The sequence below is a fragment of the Beta vulgaris genome, chromosome 4 (genome assembly GCF_026745355.1).
Source record: "Beta vulgaris subsp. vulgaris cultivar EL10 chromosome 4, EL10.2, whole genome shotgun sequence".
In the NCBI taxonomy this organism is placed as follows: domain Eukaryota; kingdom Viridiplantae; phylum Streptophyta; class Magnoliopsida; order Caryophyllales; family Amaranthaceae; genus Beta; species Beta vulgaris.
Window position 1 is genome coordinate 19512361 of NC_079205.1, and position 23446 is coordinate 19535806.

Here is a 23446-nt window from a genome sequence, read left to right on the forward strand (position 1 = left end):
TGTGTGCAAGTGGTTGATTTTGTAGTGCAGTGTGTAACTGAATGATTGGTTGTGCAGTGTGTGCAAGTGATTTTTTGGAATTGTTTTGAGAACTTGTATACATGATTTTTTTTGGCAGCCAAAGTTTGAATTCTTTAAAATTGTAAAAGTTAAAAAAATTTGGAGCCAAAGTTTGAAAAATGTGTAAATAGTCCCCTATGTATAGACCTGGGCATGGGCTAGGACGGGTCGGGCTCGAGCCCATGAATGGTGGGTCGTGCCGTGCCGAGCCTGGAATTTTCTAATATTGTCCACGGCCCGACCCAGGCCCACGAACCTGAGGACCGAGCTCGTGATTCCCGCGGGCTGGACCCGTGTTTTATGTTTTTTTTTTGGCAATTTTAGACTAAAAAACAAAAAGATTATTCGGTTTGTGGGTCGTCCCACGAGCCATATGGGCGAGCTCATGCCGAGATGGGCCGGAAATAAATTTCTTGACCGTGATAGGCCCCCGTAGCGGACAACGGACCAGACCGAGCCTTGAGCGGTCTTGGGTCGGGACAGGCCGACCCGGTCCATGCCCACCTCTACTTATGTATGTGAAAGTGAATCTCCAAAAAAAATTTGGAACCAAAAGTTTCAAATAAAGGTTGGCGGTGGAAAATTCCCTCTTTTTCCTTTTGTCATTTTGCGTGTAATGTCAATTGATATGGGACACTCAAATGCTTAAAATATTTAATCTATACTAATATATTAAAAGGCGTTCCTAAACGTGGAACGGTGCCATGTGGCTCTCTCCCTAAATCATTTTACTCCATGTAATCCTCATGCAATAAAAATTAGAAATTGCATAGCATAAGATTTGATCCCATGACCTCAAGGTCATATATTAAAGTCTTAACCACTAGACCAAGTGATATTTTATGGTATGATTTTAAAGTATAATATTAATAAATAAAAAATCTCCTTACACGGAGCATAACCCGAGCCTAATAACTAGTTACTTAGTTAAATAGTGGTCCCAACTTTCTCTCTCTAATCTCCTTGGTTGATGTGCACTTTATTTATGTTTCATTTAAAAAAAAACGGAAAAAGTATTTGGTTTGTAATAACATTATACTATACTTCCTTTTTAGATTAATGCGCGCTTTCTCGTTGATAAAAAAAATATTTGCCTGTCTGGCAACCTAACCATATTACAACCACCACCTACTACTCCCACCTTTGCCACTACGTTGACCACTCCCATACAACCACCTTGCTAGATTTTTAAGTCAACCATGAGCATAAATCTTGAAAAAATATTTGATTCAAAAAAGTCGACGGAAAATATCAGAGTGAAATTAATTATCGTGTTAACTCAATGTTTAGACAAAATTCTTTTTCGCTTGCCTTCTAATAATTTCTTCTCTTTTGCATAATATCATCTTCTATTAAAATAACAAGGATAACCTTCTTTTGCATCGTCAATTCTACTAAAGACCTACAAATTAAAAAGGGACAAAAGACACTGACCAATGACCCTGAAATACTAAAGAGACAGCCTAGATGAAGAAGCCATTTCCTTTTTATTCGGCCAATAAAACCCACCACAAATGACCTTTTCCTTCACCTTCACCTTCAAAAAGAAGTTTTAAATATGATCAAGTTTAATAAGAGGTAACAATATGATATTAAGTTAAGATCAGGTGATTCAAGCATACCCTTATTCTCTCATCTACTCTTATACGCCTTATTTCCTCTGTATGTTCACTTTTTTATATTCACGGGCTCTCTTCTAAACACTAATGTCGTCTTTAAACAACTTTTCATTAGTGAAAAGAAAAGTGAGCAAATTTTTGACTGCACGAGCAATCGACAAGTGACAAGGTAATTCATTATATTGACTTCTATATCAACAAAGTTCTATTATTGACCTAAAAACACTTTACAAAGATAACCATGAGTACCACCAACCACTACTGGCTCTGTGGCTCAAGCCTCCAAGAACCCGGTGCATACTGGATCGAGCAGCTGAAAAGGGCGAATAAACACACCCAGCAGAATGGTCCTGTCATTCCCTGTTTATTCAGAACAAATGAGAACACACAGTTGGAGGTCAGTGAATTTCTCCATGCTGCTGACACTTGAAGGACACATTATCAAAATTTGAGCTCTGTTACAAAACAAAACTGATCAATAGTAATCCACCAATAGTGTACAATTGACTTTAATAAAGATATGATCATAAAAGGGGAAAAAAACATCAAACATACAGAAGTAATAAAATATTAAACACTACAACCTTAAAACAAATTACATCTCTTCCTATCATTTAACTCATCATATCCCGCATCACCAAACATTAAACAAAATTAAACAGACAACAAAAAGGCATTTAAATGTTATATGAAATTGAGTAAACACCAACAATGGGGGCAATAATATGGAATAAAGCTGCTAGCAACCTATGTCTGAAACATCAAATATACATACAAGCTCGAAACATAAATATACGAATGCTAACATTCTACTACAATGTGTAGCTCTAGAAAAGTATCTACACTACAGGAATTCTATTGGTTATGAACTTGAAGCTTAGGCATTTCAAAGAGCCATATAGACATACAATGTTTTTTTTTGGAATCCCCGCAGAAAAAAGACACCATGATGACCATAATCCTATTAATCACTTCCCAAGGTGGTTTTCGCGGTTATTCTTTTCAAGCAGAGCAAAGTAGAAGCACATTTCTCACCAAAAATCAGATTTTGCAGCATTGGGCTCAACAATTCAGGTAAAATTCTAAATCTTTAATTGTAATATTCTAGATATGAGGGTTATTTGGTTTTGTGCTCTATTTCCTCCTTTACAATTTCCCTGCTACTATAGTCTAAATACGTTATTTCTTTAGTTGGGTTAATTATGAGTGAGTTGATTTCCTACTTAATATATTGGGTAATTTTGCTAATTGTTGGAGGATGTAATACAGTTGCCTATGTTGTTCTTTGTGGTTGGTTTTGGACATTGGGAAACGAGTGTTTGTTGGTAAGTAGGTACATGAGGAACCGGCCTAACATCTTTTCAATCGAAATCCTAATCAAAGACAAGTTCTACCAACTAAAAGAAAAAAAGAATTTTCCGGAATTCCAAGTGACATGATTCCTTTAAAAGCGAAAGTTGAATGATCGAAATCTGAAGAGAATTCAATTCTTCCTGTAAAGAATGGATCTAATTGCATTTCACGCTCCAAATTTTGGATGATTCAATCAATCTTTCTTGGGCGAAAGGGGGAGAATGGGGAAATCCCATATGATGGTTTATTAATTTGGAAGGAGTAGAATGGGTAGGTTTCTTAAAGTGTATGGTGAAGGATGAAGAACCTTCTGTTATGTATAGTCAATTTCTCATTCCAATCTCTAGAACTAGATTTACAAAGATACCAGAGTGGGCTACCTAGATTTTGAAGAAGAAAATACTCTCAATCTTGAGGGTGAATAGGGGACAGATTCTAATGTGCTTGACCAAATCACGGTGATACATTAGAACTTGAAAAATTGGAAGTTGAAAATCAGGAACTAAAGTTTAGGGATCCCCCATAAGATTATTTAAAAGAATGGGAGGGCGGACAACGGGAAAGGTTTTCATGGTTAAGACGTACATTTTCCGAAAATTGGAGGTGGCTTCGAAAGTTAATAATTATTAGCTTTCATTAAGGATCTTAAAGATCTTTGCTTTGAATAATTCAAACTAGCCTAATATTCACGCAATGCCTACGAAATAAAAAGCTGAATTTTGTATTTATATCTAATACCTTAATTAGTTTATTTTTCACTTATTTTATTTGATACGTTATCCCTATTATATAAGGCAACTACGAGGGGACACCAAAATAATGAAAGCTTTATTTTACCCCTAACAATAACGTATCAAATAAGATAAGTGAAAAATAAACTAGTTTAAGGTATTAGATATATAAATACACAATTCAGCTTTTTATTTCGCAGGCATCGCGTGCATATAAGGCTAGCTGTCATATTATTACAATTCACTTAGTAGTGCAAAAACATTCTGTAAAAAAAAGTCCAAGAACATAATAACAAAGTAAAGAAAATAAACGTATAATTTTGACTTGTTTATGCAAAAATACAATTACAAATCGCCTAACATGTTGGTTTTTTCAAATTATTGTATTGTTTCATTAAAAATCTCAGAAAATTCACCGAAGAAAAAATTCTCTATTTGAGGGGAATCCAAAGAGAACATCCATATTCTATTGATATCAAAATCAAGTCGACATGGCCTCATAACATTGCCTTCCCATTTTTTAGAGTAAGCCAATTTTTGTATTTATCCTATCAATATAACTTCAATAAGACTAATCAAATAAGACATTCATTAAAAGAAAAGGTTAGAAATATGTTGTTTCTTAACACGAATATTCAATCACAATTATCAATACATCAAGAAATTTGAAACTAATTTTTTAACAAAATAGAAAATTATGTAATTAGCGATAACAAAGAAAACGATATGAAATTTGTGATGTATCACTTACAACACCAATAGCAGAGTAGGTAGTGATGTTGAACTTTGATCACTTTGATAATCTTCGTAAAGATGTTGAACGTTGATCACTTTGATAATCTTTGTAAAGAAGATCTAATTCATGCCAAAAAAAATCATGACTTTTCACCAAAACTCATATAAGTAACCTCCACATTTCAACAACAAAAGAACCAAAATTTAACATCTACCTTCAAAAACTCAACACCACAACAAAATTCCCAAATCTAAACAACCACAAACCTCGACTTCAATTTTCTTCTCTCTAAATTTGAAGTTTGAAATTCGGAGTGTTGTGGTGGACCAGTGAGCGGTGGTGCGGTGGTGCTATTCGTCAGTTCAGAGTGCAACTGCAAAGGAAACAAGAGAGAGACTGAGATAACACGGGGAAAAACGCTAATTCAAAGTTAGGAATTCCTTTTTGAAAAACCACCACTTATACACCACTCGAAGTTTTGGAACTATTCAAGCTTTTGGAAAAATTTACAATGGAGGATGATGTTTGTGCTTGACAGGCTTCTATATATTCGCCTTCTGGTTTGCTTAAGGGGTTTGTATTTTTCAAAAAATACGGTTTTGATATTGGGGAGGTTACTAATTTGAAAATCTTCATTTCTTTTCCCCTTTTTCTTATTCTGTTTGATGTAAATATGTTTAATTTGTTAGGGGTAAAATGGAGCTTTCATTATTTTGGTATCCCCTCATAGTTGCCTTATATAATAGTGAACACCATAGTTGAACCTAGTGGTTTTTAGCATGCCAACTCAAATGCGGTTCTTATACCAAAAGGAGACACCAAAAGTACTCTCCTAAGAGAGTATTAAGTCACAAAGGAATGTGACTTTTAAAGAAATCACGAGCCAAGAGTTCCATGTGACACTAGGTCACGAAGATTTCTCATGATGCGAGATGCAATCTTGCTTTTGGTTATTAGTTATCCTGTATGTGACAAGAATACGTTCCGTTGGATACCTTTTTATTGCAGATTGTCTTCATCTAAGAAGCTACAATGTCTTCTCAATTATCGCTAGTACGGTCAAGCGATTGTCAATCACATCTCCATAGCCCAGCAATTCCTCAATAGTTTTACTTGTTTTAGCTTAATATGGTTTGTAAGAGTGGTAAAGCTCATTTTAGTTTTTGTTTTTTTTATTGTTTAGCCCTAGTTTGTATTTCGTGTTTTAATTAATGCAAATTTTCTCGATATCAACAAAAACAATAGAAGACATCAATTCATATTATATATGCGCTAAATATATCTCTTTTTCATAATTTTTTATTTATCGACATAAGGAAATAAAAAGGGCCGAATTACAAAACCAAAATAAATGAGGGGCCTTTGCCAATTTAGTAGAAAAGAACTTCCAATCACTTTGAGGTATTAAAAAAAGGGTAGGGATAAATGAGCATAAACCCTTATTTCTGATTTCATCAAATGATTTCATCAAACGATGCGTCTATTGTACTTACTTTTCTTATTCCCTTCTTTATCTTTAATTCGTTGAAGAAGGTAGTTCTTGAAGCGCATGTAAAGCTAGGATTCGGTGAGAAAAGAAGTGGAAGTTACTGGGAATCTTGGAAGAGAAATTAGGACAAAGTAGAGAAAGAAGAAGCTCTAACAGAGTTAGCAATGAGGTAAATCTCGCAAAGCAAAGAATTAAATTCTAATAAAACTCCAGAGGAAGCGAGTTCTTCCTGGCAATTTTTTTAGACCCAGTTCAGAACATTTCCTCATGTCGTGCAGCTATTTGATCTCACAGAATCACCCTCCTGAAATACTTTAATTTCTTCGTGTAAAACTCTCTCTATCTTGTTTGAGGGTGAAGAAAGTTGAATATAAGAGAAGCAGGTGAAAACAACTTAAACAGTTACGAAACACAGACCCCAGTTAATGAACTTAGCTCACAGGGAACGAGAATACTCTGGCAGTAGGGCCAAGGCCCAGTTCATCACCAATCAAAAGAAAATAAAAACGAACAAAAGATTGATGAAATCTGGTGAAGAACTAGCTTTATATGCTCTCCAACATTAATACCTTTTAAAAGTAGTTGGACGCTTTTTTTATTACCAAATTGGCAATTCGGCTGAAAATTAAGAGGAAAAGAATAAGAATAATGGAGAGGATGAAATGAATTAGGGGTGAAAATAAACACATTTAGCTTAAAAATGGCAGAAAGCAAAAATATCACGTGTGTTATCACACCGGAAATTTCATTAGGTGGTTCCGTTATTGAAAGAAAAATATATGTGGTGTGTTTATAAGGGGAAAAAGTGGTTTACGCAGATTTCCCTATAACATAAAGAGGACTACAGCAAAGGTCACATTCATAAGCAATCACCCCATAATTTAGCAGCTCCCAAACAAGAGCAACGATATGGACTATATTATCAGACGTTTGGCAACTAAGGGCATTTGTAAAGCTTCCATTTAGAGGTTACACCATTTTTAAATCAGAGATCGAATTCCTAAGGCAATACTTCCTCCGTTCTTTTTCTATTGCAACAATTGAGTTTTCACGTTTGCAAATACACATCTTCAACTACTAATATCTGTAATCTCTTTTTAGTAAAAATTATACAAATTTGATATTTTGCAAGTATATATCGAGACGAATCTAACAAGACCCCACATGACTATATTTTTCCTTATGTAAAAATTACAATAAATAGTTTAAGGATGGTGAGTGAATGGTGTAAAAATCCTATTGTTGCAATAGAAAAAGAACGGAGGAAGTATTAAACATCATTTGAGATGTTATTCTTCCAGTTTAAACAAAGATACTCATATGTGTTCAGGCTACAAGAATCAAGTACCATTCTTTCTCCAGCAACATAATTGAATCATTGAGAAAAGAAATTGCAAAGACAGCTACATACTACGGAAAATACAAAGTAAAATTTGTCAGCTACTACCTTTTCAATAGGTCCCTCTATAACTTGTAGCCTTTTCAAAAAATAAAGTTGTAAATTGCTACATTTTAAATCAATTTACATCACATCAAAAAGAAAAAAAGTTTTAAGGTGTTCAGAAGGATTATTAAGGTCCAATGGCTGATAGTTGGTTCAGAAGTTATAGGAGGTGTTCAGAATTTCTTCAATTTTGAAAATCTTTTGAAAGAATGAAATGCTTCTGGTTAAGATACCAACAATTGATCCCCCTCAAAATGCTGATCACCTTCGTCCCATTGGCCTTTGTAATACAATTTACAAAAATGTCTGGTGACGAGGATGAAATTTGTTTTGCCAACTCCCATTACAGATTACCAGCATGCTTTTGTTTCAGGAAGATACATTCAGGATAACGTTCTTACGAGTCATGAGCTTCTTCGTATAATTAATCAAAGAAAGAACGGAAACTCTTATTCAGCAGCTTTGAAGATGGATCAGCAAAGCCTCTGATAAGAGTAGGGATGGGCATGGGTCCAGGACCCTACCTGGACCCTGTTGGACCCGACCCTAATTTAAGGGTCTGGGTCCAACTTTTTCAGACCCTAAGGGTCCGGGTCCGGGTCTGGGTCCAAGTAAATTTTTTAGGGTCCGGGTCCGGGTCTTAAAGTTTTGGACCCAGACCCTACCCAGACCCGACCCTTAGACCCTAAACTTATCTAATATATACATTTTAACTTTTTTTTGAAAAAACAAATTGATTTTCTAAAAGATTAAAACCTAAACTAAAACACCCATTCTAAACTCTTATGTAAGTTGTGTTTATTTCGTTTTTTTTTTCAGTTTGTATGTTTGTGTATTTGTTTCGTTTTTTTTCAGTTTGTATGTTTGTGAATTGTGTTTGTTTCTTTTTTTTTCAGTTTATAAGTTTGTGTTTGTGTTTGTTTCGTTTTTTTAATTTATATGTTTGTGTTTGTTTCATGCGATTTTTTGTGTTTGTTTCATGCGAATTTCAGATGATTATTGATATTAATAATGCTAAAAATTTAGCAAAATAAAAAATTTAGGTCTGGACCCTCCAGACCCTCTAGACCCTCCAGACCCTAAGGGTCCGGGTCAGGGTCCAATTTTTTTAGACCCTTAGGGTCCGGGTCCGGGTCTGGGTCTGCAAAAATATTTAGGATCCGGGTCTAGGGTCCAGCTGGACCCGACCCAGACCCTACCCTTGCCCATCCCTAGATAAGAGTCTCCTGGGCTTTTTCTTCTCAAGGTTTTAACCACCTGGTTTTCCTCTTAGTTCGATCAAAATGGTTTCGGATTGTATCTCAACAGTATTTTTACAAATTTCTCCTTAATGGTTAGACTTCAGACACCTTCCTTCCCAATTGTGGCCTCCGGCCAAGTGATCCCTTTTCTCTTTTTATTATGAATATTCTTTCCTGAATGCTTCTCCTTGGCCAAGAGTTGATATATTTAAAGGTATCGAACATCTCGTCGAAGCCCTTCCATTTCACATTTGTTTTTCGCGAATGATGCTTTTCTGTTCTTCTCGCCCTCAACCTCTACTTGTGAGCATATTTCAGTTATTCTCTCTCGGTTTTGCTCAATCTCTGGTCAACAATTCTGTCATCAAATTTACTCCAAATGCGCACTCTGATGTGGTAAATTTTCCGGATCTCAGTTCAATCACAGCTAGGTTTATGTTTCTGGGGAAAAAAAGGACTCCCCACTTCCACTTCCTTATTGACAAGGTGGCGAAAAAGGTAACCTCTTGGGGCTTCTCTATTTAAAACCCTGCTGCTAAACTTAAACTCATTAAGTCTATTCTTGCTTGTTTTGCCTCCCATGTTATGAGTTGTATGACCCTTCTTACTTCAAAGTTGGACTCAATTATCAATCACTTTTGGTGGGCTAATAATAGTGACAAGCATTCACTGGGTTAATAGGACGAACACAGAGGCAAAGGGGGTTTAGGTCTTCGTAATATGCATTTCTTGAATCAAGCATTCCTGATGAAACAGTCTGCAAATCTATTGCCATCCTTAGCTTCTTTTCTCCAAGATCTACAATGATAAAACAGCCTCTTTCTTTATTCAAGGCTCAAAAAGAGGCTCTCTCTCTCTCTTGATGAAATAGAGGAAGTAGACAAGATTTGAATCTACTGGTAATGGCAAAGTATTCATGATATTAACCAATCTTGGGTTAATGGTAATATTCTGGAAGTCCATTCCAGAATGAGTCTTTCCCAAGCTCTATGGAAAGTTGGTGATATTCATAAGCTTTAATCCTCCCGAGCGGAAGCATATAGAGGTTTTTTAATTTATTTTTTTCCTAATGCTCTGCTAATCTGATTGTTGCTCAAGGATTGCCTTCAGACTTACATAAGGGTGATTTCTTATATCGGAAATTCCATTCCTTAGGGGAATTCACGATAAAGGCTGAATATCCGTCCTGGTTGGTTTCAACTCCACGGGAGAGTGTCCAATTTCTTCTTCAACCACAACCTACTTTAAGATCATTACGCACTTACCAATACTGCCTAAACGGAAGATTTTTCTTTGGAAATCATGGCATAATGCGTTAGCTACTCAAAGCAATCTTTTCTCACGACAAATCCCTGTTATTTCTACTTGTAATAGGTGTGATGGGAATATGGAAGATGGCCAGCACCTATTCAGGTTCTGTTCCCTATCACAAGTCCGGACGCTTGGTAAATTAGGTCTTCACTCAAATCTACCAGATTTTCTGTCTTTAAAGACTGGATCTTGTTCTATATCCAGCTTTTCTAAGCATGGATGGCCTCTCCAGTTCTCGTATTCCCTATTTTATTGCAACTCTTTGGAGTAAGTGGATTAGTAGAAACAATGGAAATTTTTTGACAAGAACCTTTTCTTCTGGAGTACTCTAGACAGAGTTGTTGCCACTATTCAGCTATGCTTGACTCAAAATCAGATTTTCAGTCAACCTCAAACAGCCAAACTTGATCTGGGCTTTCTCTATCCTCCAGAAAAGGATCCTATTGTTCCTCCAGGTTTATTTTGCTCATATTAGGTTGAAGTCAACTGGTTCTTTTAGTCACATAATTCAGGCAAATGGAGCTTGGAAGAAAACCAACCATAAGGCACGGGTAGGATGGGTAATCGATTTCCCTACTTCGATCAATTCATAAAGGTGGCTCTTTCTCTCTTGCTCATTCAGCCCTTTAGGTGGAAGTGCAAGCTTGTGTTTCTGCCCTTCATTGAGCGCAACGCAACCAAATGACTCAAATTGTCATCTACACCGAGTTACCGATTCAACCCTGATGGCGGACTTCATCAGGAACCCTTCTTCTACAAGGATTGAGGCCTTTTCGCTTGCTAAACACATCAATCTTCTCAGGATCCGCAAGGTAGCTAGGGAACAAGTCCACCAGACACATAATATTGCTCAAGCTTGTTGCTCCTCTTTAACTAGCTTTCCACTACTATCTCTAGGGTGTAATTTTATTGTTTTAGCTGATGTTAAAACAAAAAAATGATTTAACATTTATTATTGCTACCCTTACCATTCAATAGACATACCTTGGGACTAAAACCACAATTTAGGGCCATAATCAATTAATGACTTCACAAATTAATTAAATACATTATGACGTCATTTAGGGCAGTTAAATAACATCAAAATATTTAAAATTTGATAAGAGGTAGCAATTGTAAAAGAAAATGTTTTGAAAGGTAGTAATTTACAACTTTTTTTTTAAGAAAGGCTAGAAATCACATAATGACCTGTTAGAAAGTAGTAATCGACAATTTTCAAAAATATAAAGGAAATGGTTGCCTCGTTGCACACCATCTTATCCACCAAAGTTTGTTGTACATACACAACACTACAATACCATTACTTGGATATATATACATATATGTATGTATATATGTACATATATGTAGATATATATGTACATATATATGTATACATATATATGTACATACATATATATACATATATATGTACATATATATATATATATATATATATATATATATATATATATATATATATATATATATATATATATATATATATATATATATATATATATATATATATATACTGGGGAATCTCATTGCTATTACTCAAACAAGCATGAATATATATATATATATATATATACACACATATATATGTATATATATATATATAGAGAGAGAGAGGCAAGATCACATGAGAATGCTCCTTACATGTGAAATGAGAATGAATCTCAACCACACGATTGGATTAGAGTTACAATACTTGTTCATTAGAGTTATACCACCCTAAAAAATTTTGAGCCCAAAAAAAAAAAATTTTTTTTGAATTTTTTTTTTTCTAATTTTCTTTTTTTTGGAGTTACATCACTTTTTCATTAGAGTTACATTACTTATTCATAAGAGTTGTATCACATAAAATTCATTCTCATTTCTCACGTAAGTATGCATTCTCATATGAACTCACTTCTATGTATATATATATATATATATATATATATATATATATATATATATATGTATATATATGTACATACATAGGAATGAGTTCATGTGAGAATGGATATTAGGGTGAGAAGTGAAAAAGTTTGGGCCATTAGATCAGCAATATCCGATGGACGAAAAAGGATCCCACGTCATTAATGGCAAAGTCATAAATATAGCGACATTTCTTTGGAACTTTTTAATCTCTCTCCTCTCTCGCCTCCCTCTCTCATTCACGTGAAGTGCTTGACTCTCTCTCATTCACGTGAAGTGCTTCACTCTCTCTCCTCTCTCACCTCCATTTCTCACCTTTGCCTCTGAATCTCTCTCCTCGATACCTTGAAGCTCCAACTATAATAGCGGAGGAAGCTCAAACTACGAAGAGGGAGGAACCATTGTTACCGGTGAATAGGAAGGAAATGGAAGAAGTTGCAAAAGGGTGGTTTGTTGCGGTGATGGTGGTGCGTGAGGAAAGAGAAAGACAAGAGTATGGGCGAATTTTTTGAGTTTCGAGAACAATGGTGGACCTTGCGGTTCAATTCGATTTTGATTTTCATATTTTGCTTCGATTTGCACTCCAATGTGTTGCAAATTTTCGACTTTGAAAGTCCGTTTTGGTTTTTGATGAATCTAGCCATAACTCTAGTAATTGTTATAACTCTAAAGAAATGGTTCTATAACTCTAATTAGTACTTCCAATAACTCAAATTCATGATTGTTGTAAATATAGCAAGTACTTCATATAACTCTATACAAGCATCGTGTAATGTGGTATAGCTCTTAAATGCTACTTCCTCGTATATCGCTAACTCTAAATCACATTAATTAATGCTATTCAGGCCTAACTAAAGTTCTCTGTCAAAAAAAAAAAAATTAAGTGACGACATAATATTCAAAGATATACTTGTGGCTAGATATTCTTTAATATCTAATATACTCCTTCCGTCTTTAATTAGTTGCTACATTTTCATTTTAGGAAAATAAACTATCAACTGTGACCAATTATTTTGATTTATTTTCGTAAGTAAAAATATAATCATGTGTGATTATGTTGGAATCACCCCAACGTGTAGATTCATAATATTAAATTCTTCTAATGTTTACTTGAATTGAATGAGAGATATTCACGTTCAAAAAAATGTCTTGAAAATTGTGCAAAAGTATGAAACTCTATAGTATGAAAATTCATATTGGATTGGATCGTATTCAAACTCTAATTGGTTTGGATTCGGATTGGAAAATTAAAATCCAATTTTGTTCGGATCGGATTGGATTAGGCCCTAATCCAAACCGTACACCGAACTTTCACCCCTAGACATTTCGACCTCTATGTTCTACATACCCACCCATAGACCGAAGTGATCTCCCAATCCTCAATAGGGATGTCTCCTATAAGACCCACTTGACCTCCATTAAAAAATGCTCCCGATTTCTCATGATTATTTTATCCCGTACATGGATCTTCTGTTTTTAAGCTAAAAGCTAACTTTTTCTTTATCCCCCGAGTCTAGTTTATCATTAAGATTTTCTCATACTTCCTTATTCGTACACTTTATTGGTTAAGTCTTATTTTTCGCAATATCTTCAACATCCCTAAATTTTCTTAAGGCCAAGTAGGATTCTCTTATATTCTAAACTATTACTTTTACGTCCTTATACCACAATATTGTCTTTGATTAACGTAGAGGCTAAAATCTCCTTAGCTACTCCCAAAAAGAGTTCTTTGTTTTCATCCAAGTAAATTTGGGGCCCACATATGAGGTCCAAACAACTTCTTTAACCACTAAATTGATGAAAAACATTTTTACATTCTTTCAGTCTCCACACTCAATTGAAAATTTTGCTTCTATAGCAACTTTGCTTAGTTAGTACTGGATATGTTAACCTTGATTGTCCTCGTATAGTTTCTATTTGCTTAGTGTTCAAGTCTAAAGTGTATCCTCAAATATAATGATGACATATATAATAAGAAATGATCCCTATTCAAATTGCTATGTACAAAGTCTGCACTTCACAAAAAGCAAGCCAGGAACCTATTCTTGTGATACTACCTACTGCTGCAGTATTCTAATTTCAGAAAAAAGAAAAAGAACACCACAAATACAGCTTGAGTCGCTCCCAAGTCCAGCCAAAACCTAATATTGAGATTGTATTAACACCGATAAAAACAAACTCTGAAAAAACATTCCCCTCAGTCTCCTGAAGTCAAACACTAAAACCTAGTGAACTGATGTGAAAATGACTAAACGAATAAATATTAATGGCAAGAAGACACAGTACCTCAACATATTTCAAACTCAGTGGATGATTGAGCCTTCAACATTGCAAAAGGTCCATATCTGCAATACAAATGATCAATACCACATCAGATAAATCAAACCTCTAAATAAACAAACTTAGTATGAACTATCAACACACCAGCTCTCACAACTTCACAAATATGAATGACCTTGATCCAACAAAACATGTGAAGCTAACATGTTAGTAGAGCTTATCGTTATTTAGAAATAAACGTGCAATAACATTAAAAATTCATCTGATGAAGCCAACACACCTAAGATCTGAATAGCACTTGCATAGATTAAGTCTAGAATACTAAAATGAAAAAAGAAGCCATGCATTTATGGCCGATAAGAGAAAATATAAATTATAGATAATAGCATATTATGCAAAAAATTTGATGACACATTGGAGATTAATAAATCAGTTGAGGGAATCACATTCCATCAACCAGATTTGGACAGGACTGCAAACATGTAGCAAATGATAGCATTAATGATTCACTAACATAGTTCTCCAGCCATAGAGGAAGGATGCAGCAATGAGTTTCACACTAGGTCAGCTGCAGCTGAGTTTTTGCTCAACCTCAGTTTCCTACCCTTACCACTCAAATACACTCTTTTAACAACGATAATGCCCATCAATCACCCATGTGGTATCCTGGCTATTCTCAATTTCTGTTCCCAGATATATGTTGTCTCTCTAACATAACCGTAACGCTGAAGAATTTCTTTTAAAAACTTAAGACTAACTAAGAAACAGAAGACTAGCAAAGAGCAAACCCTCCGAAATCCATTTGCTCAACTCAGCTGTGCTTCTACATTTTTTCACCTTAATCAAGAATCCCAAACTTATCCAGTTCTGACTACTTCAGACATCATCAACCACCTAACTAGCCAAAACAGCATCCAGAATTCGTATAACCTTCACAATAGAGTTCAAGCCCAAGACTCGGGATAGACAAGGTGCTCAACCCAGTCTGTTATACAAACAAGAAATGAAAAATCATTGCTAATTCGCTCTCCTGCTGTACTCTACACTCCTAAATTTAATAATAGAATCTCTAGGTGAAAGATGGGATCCTTGTATCGAAATTACCATGTCTTTTCACATGATACAAGATATCTAAGATTGGCCTGTCAACAAACAGAACACTTAATTGATCCATTCAAATCTCTACTAGACAAAAAATATTTAACATCATAAATAATATAGAATAGTTGGTATAGCTACCACCTGCACATCATAACAAAACTTCGAGTTATCAGAAACATCCACAAATCCATAAAACAGTATGTCTAACATCACAAAACAATTCCATGAGCAAGATGTTTTTCTAGCAATTTGACAGTTCTTAAACACTATCATACAATAGAAAAATCAAGACTGGTAAATTCAGAAAATGAAGGAACCCTAACCCAATGTAAACCATTTGCTTCGGGCTGACATAATCTATTATAAATCTATTTGGCACTTCAGAGTAGGATGTTATCCAAATTTTTCTCTATATAGGGTTTAAAGAATAAAAATATTGTGCTTGTACCCCAAAAAGGTGGAAGTTCCTAATTCAAAGCGAAATCAACTTTATCCTCCAAACTCTAGCAAAATTCCTTCCCTCCGCCACTGCTCCCTTTTCCCCAATTCCTCCCAGCTATCTCTAAACTTTATCACTCCATAATCCTCTTTTGTTCCCCCTGACTCTTTCTCCCCCCCCCCCCCCTCATCTCCTTCATTTCGCATCCATAGAAACCTAGAAATACCCAAATGAAACCCGCAAAGATCATAAGTTGCTAATCAACAACCAACACAATATGCTTGTTTGGACTTTTGACTCCTTCTCTATTCTCCCTTGTCTACTTATATTCTCTTTTCCATTGTCAATTTTTTTTTGGACAAAACTACATATCTTCTCCTTGTCAAAACTTTGCAGCTAGCATAAATAGCAAGCCACAAAGTACAGCCCCAAAAGATCAAAGTTTCTGATAACTCGGGGAGAGGAAAGACTCCATGTATCACCTTCAGCTCCATAAAAATGAACTAAAGCAAGTGCTAATCAGCTTTTCCTTTGCCAGCTACCACTATTCAGTCCAAGAGGAATGATTTATCAATTATAAGCAGTCTATAGCTTCATTATTCCCATATAAACTGTGAATTGACAGCCCCTACAGCTTTCATAGCAAGCAGCCAAAATAATCCCAGCACTAACATTTACTAAACACCCTTTTGGATCCTCGGAATATGAGAGAACACACAATTTACTTTTTCCCGACTCCCGACTTGCCCCCAAGAAATTACAAACAAGAAAGACATGATTTTGTTGTGAAGATGGCCTAGCAAATAAGAATACCCAGTCAAATATGGAAGAAGTCAGAGACAATATATGGAAGATCAATCACCCAGACTGTAATGAACTGACATAGCCATGGCCGGTTAAGAGAGATGGTTGGAAAATAACATAGACTTTGGATTGATAATTTGAAGTTGGACAGTGAAATAAAAGATAATTTCAAGCATTCGAGAGGCTTGAATCTCTCCCAAGAACAAACTAAAACTCTTAACAATATTTATCCATCATCTCACTCTCTCCAAACTATTCTATATATAGAGATTCTTTCCTACTAACCTTCTAGCTTCTTCCCCAAGCTACCATTAACTAGCATACCTAAAATGCCCCTCCCCCTTGTATCAGTCTATTACACAGACATCCCAATTGTCGTAGTAATAATGAATCACATGCTAAACCCAGTGGACTGATTAGAAAAGCACCTACTAGGTGCAAACTGTACGACTGTGCCATTCCACAATGATCAAATAACACTAAACAAGCCAAAGCACTAAGAACAAAATAAATACCTAATTTGCAAATATCAAATATCAAGACACCACACATCAGCCTAAAAATAAAACAGTAAAGTAAACACAATCATTAGGAAGCAAGCGTTGCTTGTGAAGCAAAGTAACGTAAAGTGTAGAGCCAAATGAGAAAGATAAAAAAAAAATCGGACGCTTCCAAAGATGGAGATAGCATATAATAGAGGCATCCGATGAAATGTGACACAAATCTCAAACAAGGTTACAACTATATAAACTATGTCACTTACTTGTAATTTATTCATCCTTCATCCAGCTGCTTCACCCTCATAAATATCTTGCCAATGATCAGTTTACGTCTTCCAGCCAACAAAACTTTGACAAATTGGCTGCTGAACTTATGACAAGAGTAGCAATGGACATAGTACAATCAATTATGAGCTTGTCCTTAGAAGCGTCATCAAACAGTAAACCCCAAACGAAGGTACCAACAAGCCCCACTGAAGAGCTAAGCAAGTCAAATGACAAGAATTTTAACTCTGGGTGATAGTATACTGAGTGCACCTACATCTTTATAACTATCCAGAAGATAAGACCATCAACTGTTAGGTGCATGGCTCTGATAATATAGTGGCAGGCAAACAAAAAGGATACCCCAAGAAAGCTTGAATATCCAAGACATTTTAATGGAAGTAGCAGGTTGGAAAAGGGGGACATTTTGTTGACATTGAGATTCTCTGACAGCTTTACCACTCTCATAAGAAAATCCTGCTACAAAGATCACCTACACCATCATATATGAACTGGATATGGAGGAAAAGTGATCTCCAAATCATACATACATATGTTGGCTGAATTTTGAACAAAGACTTGCTGGACAGAGCAAGGATGACTGATCATAGAAAATCGACCTTAGGCACATCTATAGGCCAGAATTGCAAGTCCATAGCATGAGTAGAGGGTACTAGGCTGGCTAAACTTGTAATTGAACAGAGATAAGATGACTAATTCCTTCTCAAATCTACTGGAGAGATAATCCCTCAACATAGCAATCAAAAGACTAGGTCGAAACCGGGAAAAAATAGTTTTAAGCCGCCAGCATACATCTCTCACCATCAAATATCTAATCCAATGCAAAGAAACATCAAAGATTTAAGGCCTACTACTTAAGACCAGAAACACATATAAATTCCAAGGGCAAGACATGCCATATAAAATTTGAGATCTCCAAAAGGGTTGGCAAAACTCCCACAAGCAGTATTTCTTATATTACAATGAAACTAAGGCAACTTCAAGAGCACAATTCTTGTAAGGTTTTCATAAAAAAAATGAATGAGAAATATTACTTCAGTGCCACATAAAGCAAAGACAATATATACACATCTAACACACCAAATCTACGAAAACTAACATTTGTAGCTAGGCAGATGTTGCCAAGGAATTCTATATATTTTTCTGTTTAACTCTCCACCTCAAATGCAACAATGAAAATCTTACCTTACAAGCTAGTCAGCTATACTATTCATAGCAATAACAAGAGCAATTCAGATTATTCCCTCAAAAAAGAAAGAGCAATTCAGATTATTCCCTCAAAAAGAAAGAGCAATTCAGATTATTGTGTTCCAGTGAACAACTATCTGCTAGTATCTCACTCTTTTTAGGACAAATAAGGGGTGTGCGATAACTTTTCAAGTAGCGTCTAGAGGTTTGACCAAGTTAAAGCTCTAGTAAAGGTAGAAAATAGTGTTTCATTAAGTTGCATTTTGAGGTAGCTATGTAGTGGAGTGGTTGAGGTAGTATTTTAAAAAGATTTAAAAGAAAAAATAAGCTTTTGGTAACGGTACCTTTTGGATTAGCTTTCGAATGTAGAACATAGTTCATTTTTTGTTCATTTACTAATGAAACAACTAGTTTTACTAAGCACTAATCGTTTCATAAACTATTTTGATCGCTAACCTCTTACAGTTTAACATCCAAAATCCAATAGCTAATAATATAAAAAGCCAACCAATACTACAAAAACTATTTTTCCCAATTGGACCCTAAGGTAGAATATATAGTTTAATTTTTGTTCTTTTACCAATCTAACAACTAATTTGACCAAAGACTAATTGTTTCAAAAGCTATTCTAAGAGCTAACAGCTAGCAAAAATAGCGAAGAACTTCGTCAAGCATAGGCCCGAACTCTATTTTATTCTGCCTATCAATCACTAGACATAGCAAACAATACTCCAGTAGAACAACCAAATAATTAAGAAGGAATCAAATGCACATACATACAGGTTAGTTGATGCCTCAATGCCAACAGACGGCCACAATTAAGTACGCTACACACTCTAACCTAAATATGATTGATACATAATATAAACAAGCAAAGTAACTTGGCTAACATAATCAACATTGTGCCGACATCTATATCACAATATCCATCTTGTAATAGCCTATTTATCATCTATCTGATCCTTTTTGTGACAATTAGAAGTTTCTAACGATTGCAGTTTACAAAAAAGTGTCTCTCTTGGTTATCCTGCCAATCAATCAGTAGACATAGCCGAGCTTACTGAATGTACAACCTGATCACTGAAATATCACAATAAACACAAATTGGAGGATGGTTGACGCACCAATGCCGACAAATGGTCACAGTTGAGTAAGTTACACACTATACCCTGCATGAGATACAAGATATAATATTGATAATCAAGCAAATCAGCAACTATAATCAACATTCTGCTGACCATGATACAAAAGCCCTGTTGCCATATACTCGAACAATGAGAAACTTTTCAATAGCACCAAATGGTATCTAAGAATCAAATGTAACAACATGCAAAAGGCCCATACTGTAGCATACCCTCCCTATTCCCCATTCAAAAGAAAAAAGGAAACAGGTAGGAAAAGGTAACTCTAGTGTCAAGAAATCCTTTTTTCCTGGTAAGTTGATGTTCATGACACAAAGAATACATAACCCATAGATAAACCGCAATTGGAAAACGAGCCATGTCATGTAAAGTTAGTTTGTGTATTCACAATCTTAACTCAAAACCTAAGTGATCAATAAAAATGTACTTAGAGGTTGTTAAATTGACATAAAAATTCACAGTAAGTAGTACTTCTTAGGAAGTAAGATATGGTGAGGTTGTTTGGTTGCCAAAAAATTTAAGAAGCTGCACTTCCTAGAGAAATTCTACTTCCCACCAAAAGGAGTAAGTTACTTACCTAGGCGAACTAATAAATAGACCTTCCCATGGGAAGCTTTTCTTCCCATTATCAACCAAACAAAATTTGTCATTTCCTAGGAAATGGAACTTCAAGGGAAATACTACTTTCTAGGAAATACCTATGTTGCTCGGACTGGGATACCCATGTCTAGCACGGGTATGTATCCAAGTGTCCGAAGAATGTATCCAAGTGTCCGACTCGCATACTTCTTTGGAACATTTTCAACTTTTTTTGTCCCAAAACGAAATTTTCAAGTGTCCCACCCATGTCCGAGTGTCGAGGATCCGACACGTATACTTGAGGTGAAATGAAGAGTTTGAGCAACATAGGAAAATACTAATTCCTACATGCAGCCAAACGAGCACTTGGATAAGTTTAACACTAACTTAACCTAATTAAAAAAGGTGTGCATGAATTAGGAGTTAAATCTTTTTTATTATGATATTCTGATTAAAATTAGTTGTGGTATTAGTAAACAAAATAACAGCAATAGCTTTAGAATTATAATAGATAACGGTCCATCTCAAAAGTTTATTATGTGTTATTGGCCAATTGTTGCATCCCGGTGTTTTGTAATGCTCTAACATTCATAGGTCAAATGGGATAAAACATGTTATTTTCAGCTTGAATATTAAGCTAAATTACCTAAAACAGACTCATGTCAATTCATTCAAGAATTTTGGTGAAAATCCCAAGCCCAAACACGGTATTTACATGTGAGGTGCTGGTTGGAATAAGATGACTTCACAAATGCATGAAGTTTCTCGTTCTGATCAAAATGCTAACAAAGAATGCAGAAGGATAATTCTTACAGAAAGCTACAATCAACATCCAATCAGGGAATTAAGAAGGTCAACATCACAAATTATTTCAGCATGAAAGTGAGCTAAGCTCTACCCTTTCCTACTATTCTGCGTTGATCAATTGACCACGAAGAGCAGTAATTTGCAAATAACCAATCATATACTAGCATGAGTATGACAGCTGTCACTAAATAAATAGCAGAACAGAAACCACAAATAGTAATAGCATATCATAACTACCAACTGAATAAAATGTATGCTGTGGATGAGACAATATGAAGACATCATATTTCACCACATGAAATACATTGTAAACAAGCATCCCCACAATTCTTTAAAAGGATTCCCTCAAAATTACTCACACACCTAAGCATCTATCACGCTCCACCTGAAGGACCAGCATGCAAAATGAAACAGGACACTGCATCATCACATACTTGCAAGCCGACTTCATCTATGCCCTTGACTACGCTGCATGTTATATGCGCCCCAGTTGCCAGGCCCAGGTCCATATTGAGGATAATTCTCCATACCAGTTTGCGTCTGTATATCAGATGGAAAACATCAATACAAGATCTTTGAAGAAAGTAACAAAAAAGCAACAATGAACTCAACCATCTAAGGAGCATGCCAAGAAATACTTACTGGGTTCACTCCATAGCCAGCAGCAGGGTAGGGATTTCCTGCATATCCAGCTTCAGGAGCGCTATAATTGCCATTATAACCTGCTGCTGCTGCCAAGAAAAACAATCAAATTAACTTTTTATAGTTGACTTAACAATTAACACTGAGATAAGGCATTAACTTCCACAGCCGCTTTGCGCCCAAGCCAAGACAAAACCCTGGGCTACATAGAGACGTTTGAAATTAGCTTGATACTAAGTATTTGGGGGATAATAATCAACTATAGTCCAAAAGGGTATTCTAATATAACTAAATCGTTACAAGGTCACATTAACAATAAAATTGTTTTAACATTCACAGCCTCCAATACGGCAATACTAACTATGGTCCTTTTTCAATAATAACTCGAATAAAGCAATAGAATCATACCAGGATTGCCGACTGCAGCTGCAGCACGAGCTCTCTTCTCTGCATTAGCAACCTCAGCTCGAAGCTTCTCTAGCTCTCTAGCCATCGAGAGCAGATTGCTCTGCATAGCTTGACCTTGTTCATAGCTATCGGCATAAACTTTCTTCTCGTACTCGATAGCAGCCCTGTAAAGCCAAAAACAAACGTCAAACCAAGCATTCAAACCTCTGTATTACACTGTAACACCCTCAAGAACACCTCCATACTTTGCTCTGTCAACCTCCTGTCTCATGTGCTCGATTTCCGCCTTTAATGCCGGCACTTGCTGTATATCAGCCGAAGCTCTACCCAAATCTTGATTCATCCCTTGAACCTGAGCCATAAGCTCTTGCCTAACAACAGTAAGCTCCTTAATATCAGATTGAACCCGCGTGAGTTCGCCCTTCATTGCATCTGCTGCTTGAAGATCCATCTCCAATTTCCCAGACCGATCAAACATTTCTTTCATCTGCATATCTTTCTCGGCATGAAACGAATCTGCATAATGTGTCATACGTTTCAACTCAAAATGAGCAGCCTCTAATTCCTGCTTCAATGCAACATGAGTTGCAGCAACCCTCTGATTATCAACTAATAAGCCTTGGATTTCTTGAAGTTGAACTCCAAGACGATCCTCAAGAATTGCAGGGTGAGGGGGAAGTGACCTAGGTGGGCCCATCCCAAACTGCGATTCTCTCTCTCTCATCTCCTCCAGAAGTGCCGGGTGCGGCATTAGACCCATGTTTCGGCCATATGGCGGCGGTTCATGAGGCGGAAGTGGAATCCTGCCATGCTGATGCGGCATGTTCTTCATCGGCATTGGCGGACCTGAATTTCTACCTGACATTGATGTTCCTAACAATTTACAGTATATCAATAATAATTACGAACAACAACAGAAATTATCAATAATAATCACGAATAACAACAGAAATATAGTAATTCAGAAACTAATCAGCAAAAGAAACTGAAATAACAGGAGTTACTTTCTGCCTAACATCGTCACTAATGTTCCTGACAATTTATAGTATCAATGTTAATCGCGAATAACAACAAAAAGAGACGAAAAAAACAAGAGAGAACTGACCTTAATTGCAGAAATGGTGTCGAAATTGGGGGTTAGGGTTTTTCGGGTTTGAAGAAGTGGGAATTGGGAAGAAAGGTATGAGAGAGAAAGAAGAAAGGTTAGGTTATTAGACAGAGTAGAATGTAAAGAATCGACGCCGGAAACGCCGAGCAGACGAGCACAGAAACAAAGCTCTCTAAACGACTGTGTCGGGTTGGTTACGAATTTACGATCAGATAGTTTCAGGTTCGAGTTATATTCGAATTAGCATATTTGGTCGATTAATACGTTCACGATG

The 23446-nt window shown here is 35.9% G+C and overlaps 1 protein-coding gene across 10 annotated transcripts; it reads right to left on the reverse strand.

Annotated features, from left to right (window-relative positions):
* Window positions 1-1769: 1769 nt before the first annotated feature.
* Window positions 1770-23446, reverse strand: LOC104907511 (protein FLX-like 1). 10 transcript variants are annotated; one of them, XR_007273297.1, is made up of 9 exons: window positions 23170-23446; window positions 22310-22937; window positions 22065-22228; window positions 21657-21745; window positions 21449-21554; window positions 14176-14234; window positions 6558-6606; window positions 4515-4872; window positions 1770-2134 (listed from the first exon to the last, which is right to left on the reverse strand). XR_007273297.1 is itself a non-coding variant. In XM_010696451.4 (5 exons), the coding sequence occupies exons 2-5, from the start codon at window positions 22927-22929 to the stop codon at window positions 21462-21464; spliced, it is 966 nt and encodes a 321-aa protein (XP_010694753.1). In that variant the 5' UTR covers window positions 22930-22937; window positions 23170-23446; the 3' UTR covers window positions 21218-21461. The 10 variants fall into 10 exon arrangements, 2 of the variants coding, with proteins under 2 accessions (XP_010694753.1, XP_048498852.1); XR_007273296.2 differs by having other exon boundaries at window positions 21378-21554; XR_792035.4 differs by lacking the exon at window positions 6558-6606.